Raw genomic sequence first — 13,461 nt, forward strand, 5'->3', positions numbered from 1 at the left:
GATGAAGTTTAGTGTCAACCAAGGAAGAGGAGCCCTGGCCTCCCAAGCCTTTAATTTGGGCCCCTGAAGGGCAGCATCCTAGCAGAAAGGAAGAGCAAAACATGGAGCAACTTTTACAAAGCCTTAAACATGGTTTTAAAGCAGCTAAAGCCTAAAGTGGATAAAGATGATCTTCTCCTCTTTTAACTACTTAGAAGAAGCAAAAGAAGAGTGCCTGGGTGCTCAGTTGGTTAAGTGTCCAACTCTTGATTTGGGCTCAAATCATGATCTCATGATTCATGAGATTGAGCCCCATGTCACACTCTGTGACAGTGTGGGAGCTACTTAGGATTCTCTCTCTCTTCTCTCTCTGTCCCTCCCCTGGCTCACACAGACACAGAGACTCTCCTTCTCTTTCTCTCTTTTTCTCTCTCTGTCTCTCTCTCTCTCTTTTTCTTTCAATAGATAAACATTTGTTTAAAAAAAGAAACAAAAGAGAATTATCTCTTAGGAAGGTAACCTCATGTGAGGCCTGTACAAATTTTATACACAATACTGGAATCCAGTCAAAAATTATCAGGGATACAAGGAAGCAGGAACAAGATGGGGGGAAATCATGATAAAAACAGATTCACAGGTGGTCCACATTTGGGGGTTATCAGACATAGCATTTAAAATAACTGTGATGAATATGTTTGAGAAAATAGATTACCAAACAGAGAATTTCAACAGATAGCTAAAAGCTATAAAAACCAATGAAATGGAAAATTAAAAGATACAGTAAACTTAAGGACTCAAAGGTAGATTTAATATATTAGATACAGTTAAAGAGAAAGATTAATGAATTGGGAAATAGATTAGTAGACAATATCTAGACTGAAGTTGAGTTTAAAAAGGATGGAAATTATAGAAAAGAGCACAAGAGGTTTATAGTTCATGATGAAAATGTCTCACATACATTGTTTCCCAAAAAATGTAGAGGAAAGATAGTGGGCAGAAGTAATATCCACAGTGATAATGGCCAACAATTTACCAAAACTGACAGAAGACATCAAGCCACATATTTAAGAAACCCTATGAACCACAAGTAGAATAAGTCCAAAAAAAATCACATCTTGGGGTATCTGGGTGGCTCTGTCGATTAAGCATCCAACTCTTGATTTTGGCTCAGGTCATGATCTCAGTTTGTGAGTTGGAGCCCCACATCAAGCTCCATGCTGAGAGTGCAGAGCCTGCTTGGGATTCTCTCTCTCTTCTCTCTCTGCCCCCCCCCCTCTCTCAAAATAAATAAATAAACCTAAAATAAAAGAAAATCACATCTAGGCACATATTAGTCATAGTCAAACTGTTGAGAAGTAAACATGAGGAGAAAACTTTAAAAATAGGAATGATGGGGAAATGTAGTATCCTAAAAGACTTAAAGATGACTTTTCAATAAAAATGATGAAATCCAGAATGAATCTTCAATGTACTGAAAGAAGGTGACTGCCAACATAGAATTCTATACCCAGCAGAAGTATCACTCAGAAGTAAAGGTGAAAAAGAGTATTTTTAGACAAACAAAAGTTGAGAAAATTCTTTGCCAGCAGACTTAACAATTTTTTAAATGTCTTCATGCAGAAGGAAAATGATTCCTGTATGGAATCAGTAGAAAAGGAAAACATTTGAATAAATATAGACTATCTAAAACATTAGTAATAGGTTTAAAAATATATGTAGAATTAAAATACACAGCAAGAATAACCCAATGAGAGAACAAGAGAAAAAAAGTGTGTGTGTGTGTGTGTGTGTGTGTGTAGAGTCCTGAGGTTCTTGCACTTTTCAGGAGGTAGTAAATATAGTAGTCTGTATTAGACTCCATGCAGTAAGTCAATGATGGATACTATAATTGCTAGAAAACCACTAATAATAGAAGAATGTGTGTTTAGCAAGCTAATAGAGACAGAAGGTGGTGTGATAAAAATAATCCTTGATCTGAAAAAAATTCAAGAAAGGAAAGTAAGAGAGTATAGAATAGGTGGGACATATAAAACACAAGTAGTAGGATTGTAGGTTTAAAGCCAAATGTAAGTTAGTTACCTTGAATGTAAATGGTATAAATGAACTACTCAACAACAAAAGTTGTCACAGTAGATATTTCTAGAAGAATATAGTATCAATAAGGATGCTTTTTGTTTAAAGTAACAGAAAACCCACTTGAGATAGTCTTAAAATTTTTTTTAATGTTTTTTATTTATTTTTGAGAGATAGAGACAGCGTGAGCAGGGGAGGGGCAGAGAGAGAGGGAGACACAGAATCCGAAGCAGGCTCCAGGCCCTGTGCTAGCCATCAGTACAGAGCCTGATGCGGGGCTCGAACCCATGAACCGTGAGATCATGACCTGAACCGAAGCCGGACGCTTAACTGACTGAGCCACCCAGGTGCCCCGAGATAGTCTTAAAATACTATACGAACTTTTACTCTTCACATAAAATGTGTTCTTAGTGCCACCAATGCTATGACTTAGTGTCTCTTGGTTTATTGCTATTGCCTTCCAACCAACTTGCCTGGGATGACGAGATGGTCCCTCCTAGCTGTCAGGGCCTTGTGCATCTCACTTACATGTAGGAGAGGAGAGGCTGCTCTTTCCCCAGTTGTCAAACAGAAGTTCTCTAGTCACACGGAAGGACTCTAGTTAAATCAGCTTGTATTATGTGCCCAACTCTTAGCCAATCACTGTGGCACTGTGGCTGGGAGGAGAAGGTCATGCTGATTGGCTCAGGCTTCCACAGCCCCCTCCGGAGTGGGGTTAATGAAACAACAACAGTGAGAGCAAACACTCACATAGTGTCTACTGTGTGCTGGGTGTATGATTATAGGCACTTGATGTGTGGTATGGGAACCCATTTCAATTTCATAAACCGGCACAGAGACGTTAAGTAGTTTGACTTGGACAAGGTCACAGCTAGTAAATGGAAAAACCAGGATTCAAACCTAGTCAGTTAGGCCCCAGAATCTGCACCCCCACATGCCATCTATACTGAGTCTCCTTCTCAATCCCCATAGATGTAGGAAATGTGGGACCCTGTTAAGGAATGAATACTGTTTTATGTATTATGGACTGGATATTTGTGCTTCCCTAATCCATATGTGAAGGCCTAACCCCCAGTATGACTGTAATTGGAGATAGGGCCACTAAGGAAGTAATTAAGGTTAAATGAGGTGATAAGGGTAGGGCCCCGATCCAATACAATTAGTGTCCTTATAAGAAGAGATACCAGAGGTGGTGTGCATTCACTCCCTCTCTCCCTCTCTCTCCCTTTCTCCTTCTGCGCCCCCCCCCCGCCCCTCCTCTCTGCATACACTGAGGAAAGGCCATAGGGAAGACATAGTGAGAAGACCGCCATCTAGAAGCCAGGGAGAGAACCCTCACCAGTGACCAAATCAGCAGGAATCTTGATCTTAGAGTCCCTGCTTCCAGAACTGTGAGAAAATAAACGTCTATGGTTGAAGCCAGCGGTCTGTGGTGACTTGTTCAGGCAGCCCAAGCAGACTGCTACACTGAGAAAGCAATCACTACGTTGACTGTAAATCCCTTTATGACAGGAAACAATGTCAGGACAGTCCTGCCTTTCAAGTCCAAGAGAGCTGGACTTGTGTCTTCCGACTCCACCCTCTGCTGGCTGCATGACCTTGGACAAGTCACTCTTGCTCTGGAAAATGGCGTTCGTAATTCTGGCATGGAAAGAGCCTAGTACTTCTCGGGTTTCATTAGCCTCGGTCCTTGTGAATCTAGCTTCACTTTAAGGGGGGAGTTTATAGGGTTTGGGGGATGTGGGATAAGAGACATTGGGCAGCCTTAAGCCTGGTGTGAGGGCTTGAGTGTTAGGCTCTGCAGCAACAGAAGCCCTGACAAGATTCCAGGTTCCCTGATGGCTGTAAATGCCCCAACGTGGCTCCAGCGTGGGTGAGTGGCTAGCCCATCCCACTTGGTCTGTGGGCATAAGAACGACTCTGGCTGTCTGCCTTCCTGCTTCTCCTCTTTCAGAAGCCCCCACCTCCTGCAGTTTGCCAGGCCTTGGGGTTTGGTGAGGAGAGGGAGGGGATGGTGCAGCCTGGTGAGGCCAAAGGGGTCCTGCAGGGTGTCAACGCGGGCTCTGCTTCTGCTGTGTGTCCTGGAAGAACCACTCTCCCTTCCAGGGTCTGTGGAGTGGAGCCTCTTGTCTCCCACTCTGGGGGATCTCTAGTGTTCCTCCCGCCCTGGCCCGGCCCTCCCCCTACTCGGAGGGGAAAGCTGGGCCCTGCTCTACACTGACCGAGCCTGCAGAGCCCAGGCTCAGACTCAAGACCCCATTAGCCTGACATTGCCCTTCTTTGGCCGTTAGTGCTCACTACGTGGGGACACGCACTTTTGTTCCTCGAGACACCGGTCACCCCAGGAAGGCGATGACTGTGTCTCCTCAGCCTGTCAAGGAAGCAAAACGGAGAGAGGGACCTTTTCTGAGGTGCTGCAGATGCCATGCCTCTAAATATACTAACTCATTTACTCCTCACTGTCTTTCTCTGGAGCTGGAGTTCTTATCCCTGTTTTACATATGAAGAAATTGGGGCTCGGAAGGGGGAGGTAGCTCTTCTAGGATCCAACAGCCAGAAAATCAATGGTAGAGCCGGGGCTTCAACCTGGGTGGCTGTGTCACAAAAGCAAGTCACAGTGTCTGGCATACGGTAGGCCTGAACGTTCATTTGGCACAGTCCTCCCAGCCACCCACCTTCCCCGTGTTTCCAGGACCTTCTGCAGGTCCAACGTGTGCTAGGAATGAGGGGAGTATCCCCAAGGAGCCCCTGGTATCTAAAGAGCCTGCTTATTGTGTGACTGGAGTAAGCCTGTCCCTCCTCTGGGTCCCTGTTTTCTGTACATGAAGTAAGTTGGACAAAATCATGTCTCAGGATGCACTGACATTCAGCAGCTCTGGGGCTCCGCAACTCTTGTCCCGAAGGATTCTATAGACATGTGAGGGGAGGCAGCGGTCTAACCGCACTTGAAAGCATCGATGTGGTAGTTCAGGGTGGCCTAATCTGGATTTTATGGTGACGTTGTGGAGATTTAGAAATAAAATATTTCAGGTATTTGGCATGTGCTGGGCGTGCAGAAGGTGCACCCTGAACGGTAGCTGTTCACAGGGGCTTCTGTGAGCTGAGGGAGGGGAGCTCGGAGGGCAGGGAAAGTTCCAGAAGGAGATGCATTACTGTCAACTTCTGAGGGCCCAGGGGAGTTTAGGAGGTGTCAGGCAGTCCTCACTGGGTGGGCAAGGATGTGTATAGCGTAGCAGCAGAGCACCATGGGGGTACAAGGTAACAGCCAGGTGGAGGGTGAGCCCAGGCTGTGAGGGCCCCCAGCCAGGTTGAAGGTACCTCATTTATTGAATGCCTGCGAGGGGCCAGCCCTGCATTCAGTAGTTTACAGGGGTTTTCACATCATCAACTCTACCCTCTAAAAATCTCCCCATTTTACAGATGCAAAAAGGTATGATGGTTTCAGATTTTGAATCTCTGTCTTTCTAACTGCAAACCCCTGTCTCTAACTGCTGCCTGAGCTCAGGGGTTGGCAGAGTACAGCCCTGGAATCAATGAGCTGTTTTTCTAGATAAAATTTTATTGAAACACAGCCCCATTCATCCGTTTACATATTGTCTGTGGCTGTTTTTCACTGCTGAGTAGTTGTGGCAGAGACTCCATGGACTGCAAAACCTACCCTATTTACTATTTTGCCCTTGATGGAAAACATTTGCTGGATTAAACATGTTTGCTAGACTAGATAGCGGGGTCAGATGATTCCGTGTAAGTCTGAGCCCTGTGCTTGCTGTGTGAGGTTAGGCAAATTGCTTGCCCCCTCAGAACCTGCCCAGCCAATTCTTGGCGGCTCACAGGTGATGCCTGCAAACTGTTTCCCATACTGAAAAGTGTGGTGCCCTCTCACCAGCCTGGCACCTGCGGGACACTAAAAACCTGCTCGAGGATGAACGAGGAACAGTCATTGTGCAGGCCTTCCTGGCCCCAGCTGCTGGCTGCTCCTGGGACTGCAAGGAGGTGAGGGGCTGAATGCATCATTGTTCTTCGCATTTGGACTTGGCAGGTTTGAGCATAAATTAACATTCTTGTGGGGAGTCACCTTATATGTGGTACCACTTTATAGCCAAGGCATTACGGTAATTTGCAAAACTCACTGGTGTGGAGTCATTTGCTTCAGATTTGCTGGCTGTGACCTCATTCAGGCTGCCCGGTCCTGCATTTGGTGACCCGTGAGCCTTGGGGACTTGTCCTGAGTCTGGTCTCAGGGTTGTCCAGACTTGACATTCTGGGGATAGAATACGGGGGCCTTGCCTCCCACATGGGTAAGTAGGAGAAGAAAATTATTAGCGTTACCATCCTCATTTCTTTTCGAGTGCTGTGACCTAGGCACCACGCCAAAGGCATTGCATCCATAATCTCATGTGATTGTCCTCACAATCTTGTGAGTAGCTATTAGCACCATTTTACAGATGAGAAAATAAGAGACTTAAAGAGGAAACTAAACCAAACCCTTACCTAGTCCCCGGGGTGCCATCCAGGCTGTGCTGTGGATTTGCTGTGTGACCAAGGCGGGTCCTTTCCTTCTCTGAACCTCAGTTTCTTTATCTATTATTAATTAAATGGGTGGGCACTCAGTTCCAGGCCTAACATTCCAGAATTTCTCACTGACTTGTAAAAGTGAACATAGAACTTCCTCACCCTCCTAGTCTCCAGTGAATTTTCATTTCCATGGGAGCCAGGTCCAGGATCTGCTCTTGGAGAGTGGCACAGAGGGAGACGTAGCCGCAGGCACAGCCCCTTCCCGGGGCACCCTCCGCCCCCAGCCTGCCTCAGGACAGCAGGGCCAACGTGCCTTTCTCCTTCCCCTGCCTGTTCAGGGAAGTACTCCATCCTTGCTCACTGGAGATGCAGAGTGAGCAGGGGTGGTCTTCAGGATGCCTTTGTGGACAGAGAAGCGAGATGCTGGTAGGCAGGAAGCCAGTGGTAGGTCCCCTGGCTGACTCGGACCTGTGGTGGGCAGTGGTACCAGCATCTCTGGGACACACGTTATAGTCTCTGGTTTAACTTCTAGCCTTTGAGAAAGCAGATGACCCAGGGAGGGGTCTGGCATGGGGTTTGGGAGACCTGGGTTTGGGCCTTTACCAGGCCCGCTCTGGTGCCCACATCCCTCTGCAAGTTATGGAGGCTGATGCATTTATTCGGGGTGTTGTCAGGGTCACACAAGACAAGAGCTTGGATGGGCTTGGAGCCCTAAATAGTACCAAACTGTGACCTGAGGGGCTCCTTCTTTCCTCCCTCCAAGAGCTGGCTTGTTTATTTATTGTAGGAAGACATTATATGCAGTGGGGAAGAAGCCAATGGGCCTTAATTATTTGTCAGGTAGTAACTTTTTTCCCATTCAAGTGATGGGATTGTGTCTACCCTTTACTGCCTGTGTGACCTTGGATAAAGCACTAGACCTCTCTGAGCCTTCATGTGCTTGTCTGTAGATGGAGTCTTCCTATCCATCTGGTAGAGCTGTCACGAAGACTAAAGTCCAGGAGCCATTGTGATGGTTGTACTTTGACTTTCCCCCAGGCCCCCCGAATGATCTTCATTGGAGTCAAAGGTGGGGACACTTGTTTGGGGGTCCCCAGTTATTCATCAGTTGGCTGAAAGGCAGCAGGACTGAAGTTAAGCTTTGACGTCTGAGAGAACTGGGTTTGAATTGTGGTCGCCCCTCTTACAGACCCCTGAGCTTGGTCAGAGGCACTTCTCTCTCCAAACCTCAGTTTTCCTCATCTGAAAAGTGGCTCTAATGAGTCTGCCACACAGGGATGGACACTTGAAGGGATCTATGTGCCTGGTGCCTAGGAAGGGCTTGATAAGTACTGGGCTCCCCGATACCTTTGTGGGGGCTCACCTTCCATCACTGCACTCGTCCTCCTTAAATGAAGGGAGAGTAAGCAACCCAGAGGCCCCAGTGGGTCTGGTGGGTTTTTGAAGGAAGCTCAGAACCACCTCCCTGCCCGAAAGACTCTAGGAGAAAGACCCTGGCAAAACAGCCCCATGTGATGATTAAGCTCATTTTGCTCCAAATGCTATTAATGGTCATAAAATTATCCACAGTTTTCTGAGGCCCATGCCCAGGGTCTGCCTCAATGGGACGATAAAATTGCATGCAGAAACGATTTGGAAAAGGGAGAGACCGCCAAGCAGAGCCAGAGTGAAACGAGCGGCAGCCTGCTCTCATTAACTCAGGCCATTCACATTTGTTACCAGGGATTTCTTTTTAATTAAAAAACAACCAAGTTATTAAAAATTAAGCTTGTGAGGGGCTGGGCCAGCAGCAGCCAGGGCTGGAGGGAGTGAGCGTTCCTTGCAGCAGTGTGAGCCCAGGGAAGGTGACAGGCGCTTCTGAGCAAGTCCTCATGTGTGCCCTCTCGGGTAGGCTCGCCGGGGCTCAGCTGGGCCCCTCCTGGGCCCTGGGAGTACTGCTCTCCCGGCTACAAACTGTCGTCTGCTCCTAGGTGCCAGGACCTGGAACCTGTCAGAGCTGTGGGCACACAGCGACCTAGCACTGAGTCTCCAGCTCCTCCTGGGCTTTGGGTTGGGCTCGGATTAGGGTTGGGGGAGGTGGCTTCTTGAGGATGGGGTTAGAGTTTTGTCCAGGAGGCCACTTTTTATCACACAGCGATTCAGATTTGGGGTTTGGGTCCCACAGGCCTGAGCCAGAGAGCCAGCCCAGACTCTTACTAGCTGTGTGATCTCGGGCAAGGGACGGAAGCTCGCTGAGCCTCTGCTTCCTCTGCAGTGAGGACAGCAGCACGCAGACCTCCCGGGGAGGGCAGTGCGGAGGCTCCACAGAGACAGTGCTGTAGACCCAGCCTGTGCCCAGCGCCTGTACATCCGCTGCGTTCCGCTGCGTTCTCATCCTCAGTCTCTGCTGCTAAATGCAGGACCTGCGGGGGGTGGGGGCGGGCAGCTCTCTGCTCATCTTAATGGCTTCTTCTGCTCCGAGTTGACAGTACCAGATAATACCTGGGCCTATTAATAAAGCTTATCACAGGGCACCTGGGCGGCTCAGTGGTTTAAGTGTCTGACTTTGGCTCAGGGCATGATGTCACAATTCGTGAGTTTGAGCCATGCATGGGGCTCTGTGCTGACAGCTCAGAGCCTGGAGCCTGCTTTGGATTCTGTGTCTCCTTCTGTCTCTGCCCCACCCCTGCCTGTACGCTCTCTCTCAGAAATAGTTAAAACAAATTTAAAAAATAATGGTTTATCACATCTGTAGGACACTTCATACCTTTCAAGATACTGATTGACAATGAGAACAATTTCCATCCCTGGAGCACACCTACCAGGTGCCAGCACTGTGCTGGGGGCTTTGCACCTCAGCCCTCAAAACCTTGTGGCATCTCAGGACAGCTGGCATGCCTGTCTTCATTTTACTTTCATTTTACGCCAGGGGGCTGAGGGCCAGCCTCGGGGAGGGATGTGTCCAAGGCACAGGCTTGGTTGGGGGCGGTCGGGGCTCACACTGAGGTCCATCAGGCCCCAAAGGCCACGTCTTTTCCTCCTTAGGGCTATGACTGCCAGGTGACAGGACAGAAAGACTGAGAAGACAGCTTCCAGATTAACCCTCCTCACTCTGTAGAAGAGAGCACTGAGGCCTGGAGAGAGGAAGGAGCTTCTACCAACTGTGCCTAACAGTTTTGTTACACTTCATACAGTTTTTTTTTCAGGGTTTTCACATCTTCTCCACCTAGTCTTTATAAAAGCCCAGTAGCTGGGCGAAGGGGCGCCTGCAGCAGTTAGGCTGTCAAGAACCCCGGAGAATACAGAGCTGTGAAGAGCTGTGGCTCAGTGCAGTGTGGGAAATAACATAGACTGAGCTTTTTATTTTATTTTTTTTAACATTTATTTACTTTTGAGAGACAGAGAGCGTGAAAAGGGGAGGGACAGAGAGAGGGCAGAATTGGAACCAGGCTCCAGGCTCTGAACTAGCTCTCAGCACAGAGCCCATCGTGGAGCTCGAACCCACGAACCGTGAGATCATAACCTGAGCTGAAGTCAGACGCTTAACCAACTGAGCCACAAGAACAGGAACAGATGCTGTTTAGAGAGCACCTGCTCTGGGGTATAGAGACGTCAGTGCCGCTCACCCGGCTCGCCGAGCGGTGCAGCCCTGGCCCGCCAGCCCTGGGTGCATGTCCATGCACCTTGTCATGTGAGTGCTCAGGGACCAACATGAGGGTCATAGATGTCTACCTTCAGGAGGCAGGAGCTTGTGGGCCTGGTTCGCCACTGTCCCAGCATCGAGCAGGTGTCAGTACGTCGTTAGGGCTCAGTGCTTGGGTCAGGGTCCATCAGACCCTGGAGCTCGGCATCCGCGTCTGACTATTGGGGATTTAGTTCCTGATCCCGCTGCTGCTGCTGCACGTTAAGTAAGGGGTCCCCAGTGCCTCGAATGCAGCAGGGGTCCCGTTCGTGTGCTCTGTCCCACGCTGTGCCCCAGGGACTGCCCGCTCCCTGCACCCCTCTGCGGGCCGTCCCCACTCACGTTGTCTCCTCCTCCTGTCTTTCTTTGCACAGTGAACGGAACCTACGGCCACTGCACCCCAGGCTCGGAGAAGAGCCTGCTGGACCTGGACCTTGCGGAGGGCCCTGGCCCCACCTGCCGTCAGGGCCTTTTCCTCCCTGCGGGCACCCCACCGCCCCGGGGCTGCCGCCCACCCTGCGAGAGGCTCCTGCATTTCCCCCACCCTAGCAGGTATGTGCTCCGTCCTCACCCATCAGCTGCCTTCTGTGCAGGGACCTCACCTGGTCTGCCTGGTTGTGGGATACGCAGGGAAACTGAGGCACAGGAGGGCCAGGGACCAGCCGGAGCCCAGTAGCATGGTAGTGGCTGCCTGGTCTAGGCCTTGAACCTCTTGCGTTGCAAGCCCTCATGAGAGACAGAGATGGTTCTCTTGAGGTGTGTTTCCCCATTTCGGAAGCTGAGGTGGCTTCTCACAGAGGATCGGTCATTTCAGAAGAGGAGGATTCATGGGTGGGATGGGGATGGAAAACCCAGCTCGGGGTTCATACACGCTGTTGTGTCAAACCCCAGCCTACACCTAGAGGGAGGGGTTCCTCCGCCCGGGGCCATGGCCTGCCCCCAGGAAGCCTTACGGCACAGAGCCCTCTGGCCAGGTGACCATCATCCAGTGCTGGCGCAGTTCCAGTGATGTCCACTTGTGGACAGAAGTTCTGTCGGATTGCATATTAGGCTGGAATCTGCCCCCTGGGGTCCCAGCGGTGCCTCTGTGCCCTCTGGTTTGTGACCTCTGACAGGCAGAGGTCAACCAGGAGCAGGCCGTTGGAACCCGTTCCCCAGGACCTGCACTCCCCGCCCCCGGCATCCGGCCATGCTGGCTGAGCCGGCTTCACAGATCGGAGATTCTGAAACCTGGCCCAATGGCCTGTTTGCAGTTCATTCTTCTGTTGGTCATTTATTAAGCATCTGCTGTGTGCTAGGCACTGTGGGGTGCTTGGCAAAAGAAGCTGAGAACTAATCAGTGGAGATCATTGTCCTGAGAGCTTCAGGTGAGAGAGGTTCCTAAATAGGGTGCTGAGGCTTCCCACACGGACCCATTTTTGTTTCAGCAGTAGAATCCCTGGGGCCCTCATTGGTATTATTGAGGCTTCTGATTTCTAGGAGTGTGTCCGTCTGCTTGGGCTGCCGTGACAAAACATCATAGCCTGGGCTGCTAAAACAACAGAAATGTATTTCTCACAGTGGTGGAGGCTGGAAATTGAGAGCGTAGTGTCCCCTCGGGCCTCTCTCCTTGGCTTGCAGATGGCTACCTTCTTCACATGGCCTTTCCTGTGTGCATGCTTTTTGTTATCTAAGGACGCCAATCATATTGGATTAGGGCCTCACCCTTACAACTTCATTTAACCTCATTGACTTCCCCGAAGGCCCTGTCTCCAAAGACCATCCCGCTGGGGGTTAGGATTTCACCATGGAATTTGGGAGGGATGCGATTGAGTACAGAACAAGAGTCGGGAATCTTCTCAACCTCGAGCCGTGTGCTGTTTGGTGACACAGGCTAGTGCACTTCTCTGCTTGATTGTTTGCTGACGCTCGGTTGGCAGCATCTGGTTTCTCCTGGGGAATTCTTCCTGTCTCAGGGTGTACGCTATGCTGACCAAGGGAAAGCTAAAGCAGGTGGGACTTCTTTCTTTCTTTTTACAAAAAATTTTTTTAGTGTTTATTTAATTTTGAGAGAGAGAGAGAGAGAGAAAGAGAAACAGAGTGCAGACAGGGGAGGGCAGGGAGAGAGATACAGAATCCAAAGCAGGCTCCAGGCTCTGAGATGTCAGCACAGAGCTTGATGTGAAGCTTGAACCCACAGACTTCAAGATCATGACCTGAGCTCAAGTCAGACGCTTAACTAACTGAACCACCCAGGTGCCCCTTCTTTTATTTATTTACTTTGATACAGATGACCCAAAATATTTGTCATTTTGAGTGTCATTTTCACAATTTAGAGCCTGTACCTAGAACCCCCCACAAGCCTCGATCTGAGGAGCCGCCATTTCTGCTGCTGACATGGCAGCATCATGCTCCCTCACTTTCCTAAAGCAATGGAGGGCTCTAGCTCCTGTCTCACATGCGGTTGGATCCTGTCCCTTCTCCCTCACACTGGATTGCTTTGTGTTAGGGACCCCTACTCTCCCTTCTTACTGCCCCCTTCCTGATCTCCGACTCCTTGCCGGGGTTCCGAGGGGGCCTCCTTGCCTCCAGCCCAGCTTTCTAGTACTAATAAAAATAGCTCCCACTTTCTGAATGCCTGAAATGTGCTTGTGCACATCTCTCATTTAATCCTTGCCGCTAATAAGTACCAATCCCGGAGCACCAGGCCAAGCACTTTTCATGTTATTAGCTTACTCAGCTTTCATCTGCCAGAGGGGGGGGAAATTGAGGTCAGAGAGGCTACAGAACCAGCCCGAGGTCACCCAGCAAGTGGTGAGGGTATGAAGTAACCTCACTTGAGTTTGTCATTTCTGTGCTAAAAATGACTACCCCCCACGGCTGGGGTCAGTGGAATGTATTAGTACATGCAGTTTGAGGTGTGGCCCCATCACTGGCTTTCTGGGTGATCCCGGGCAAGATGCTGAGTCTTTCTGGGCCTAGGTGCCTTACCTGTAGGATGAAGGTAGGAGCACAGGGTGCCAGGCCCCCAGTAGCGTGGGAAGGTGCCCTCTGCCCTGGCCACTGCGTGCCCACCCATCACGCTGGCCTTCTGGCTCTGGGCCTGGTGGGCAACACACTCCCATCTTTATGCCTCAGCCTCCCGAGCTCCCCCTTGATCTCTTGCGTTTGCCAGACTCTACCCACCTCTTAGCAGAGTTTAAGTGTTCCCATGAGAGCCAGTCCGCCGTCTCCCCCATGAGAAGGGAAGCTTC

At 49.7% G+C, this 13,461-nt stretch overlaps 1 protein-coding gene across 1 annotated transcript in view; it reads left to right on the forward strand.

Moving 5' to 3' along the window:
* GLIS1 (GLIS family zinc finger 1) overlaps positions 1 to 13,461 on the forward strand; it is a 222,672-nt gene that overhangs the window by 124,511 nt on the left and 84,700 nt on the right. The window contains exon 3 of the mRNA XM_029948153.1: positions 10,603 to 10,780. Within this exon, the coding sequence (XP_029804013.1) occupies positions 10,603 to 10,780 (178 nt within the window). The remainder of the gene's footprint in view (positions 1 to 10,602; positions 10,781 to 13,461) is intronic.

Source organism: Suricata suricatta, chromosome 8 (genome assembly GCF_006229205.1).
Source record: "Suricata suricatta isolate VVHF042 chromosome 8, meerkat_22Aug2017_6uvM2_HiC, whole genome shotgun sequence".
In the NCBI taxonomy this organism is placed as follows: Eukaryota; Metazoa; Chordata; class Mammalia; order Carnivora; family Herpestidae; genus Suricata; species Suricata suricatta.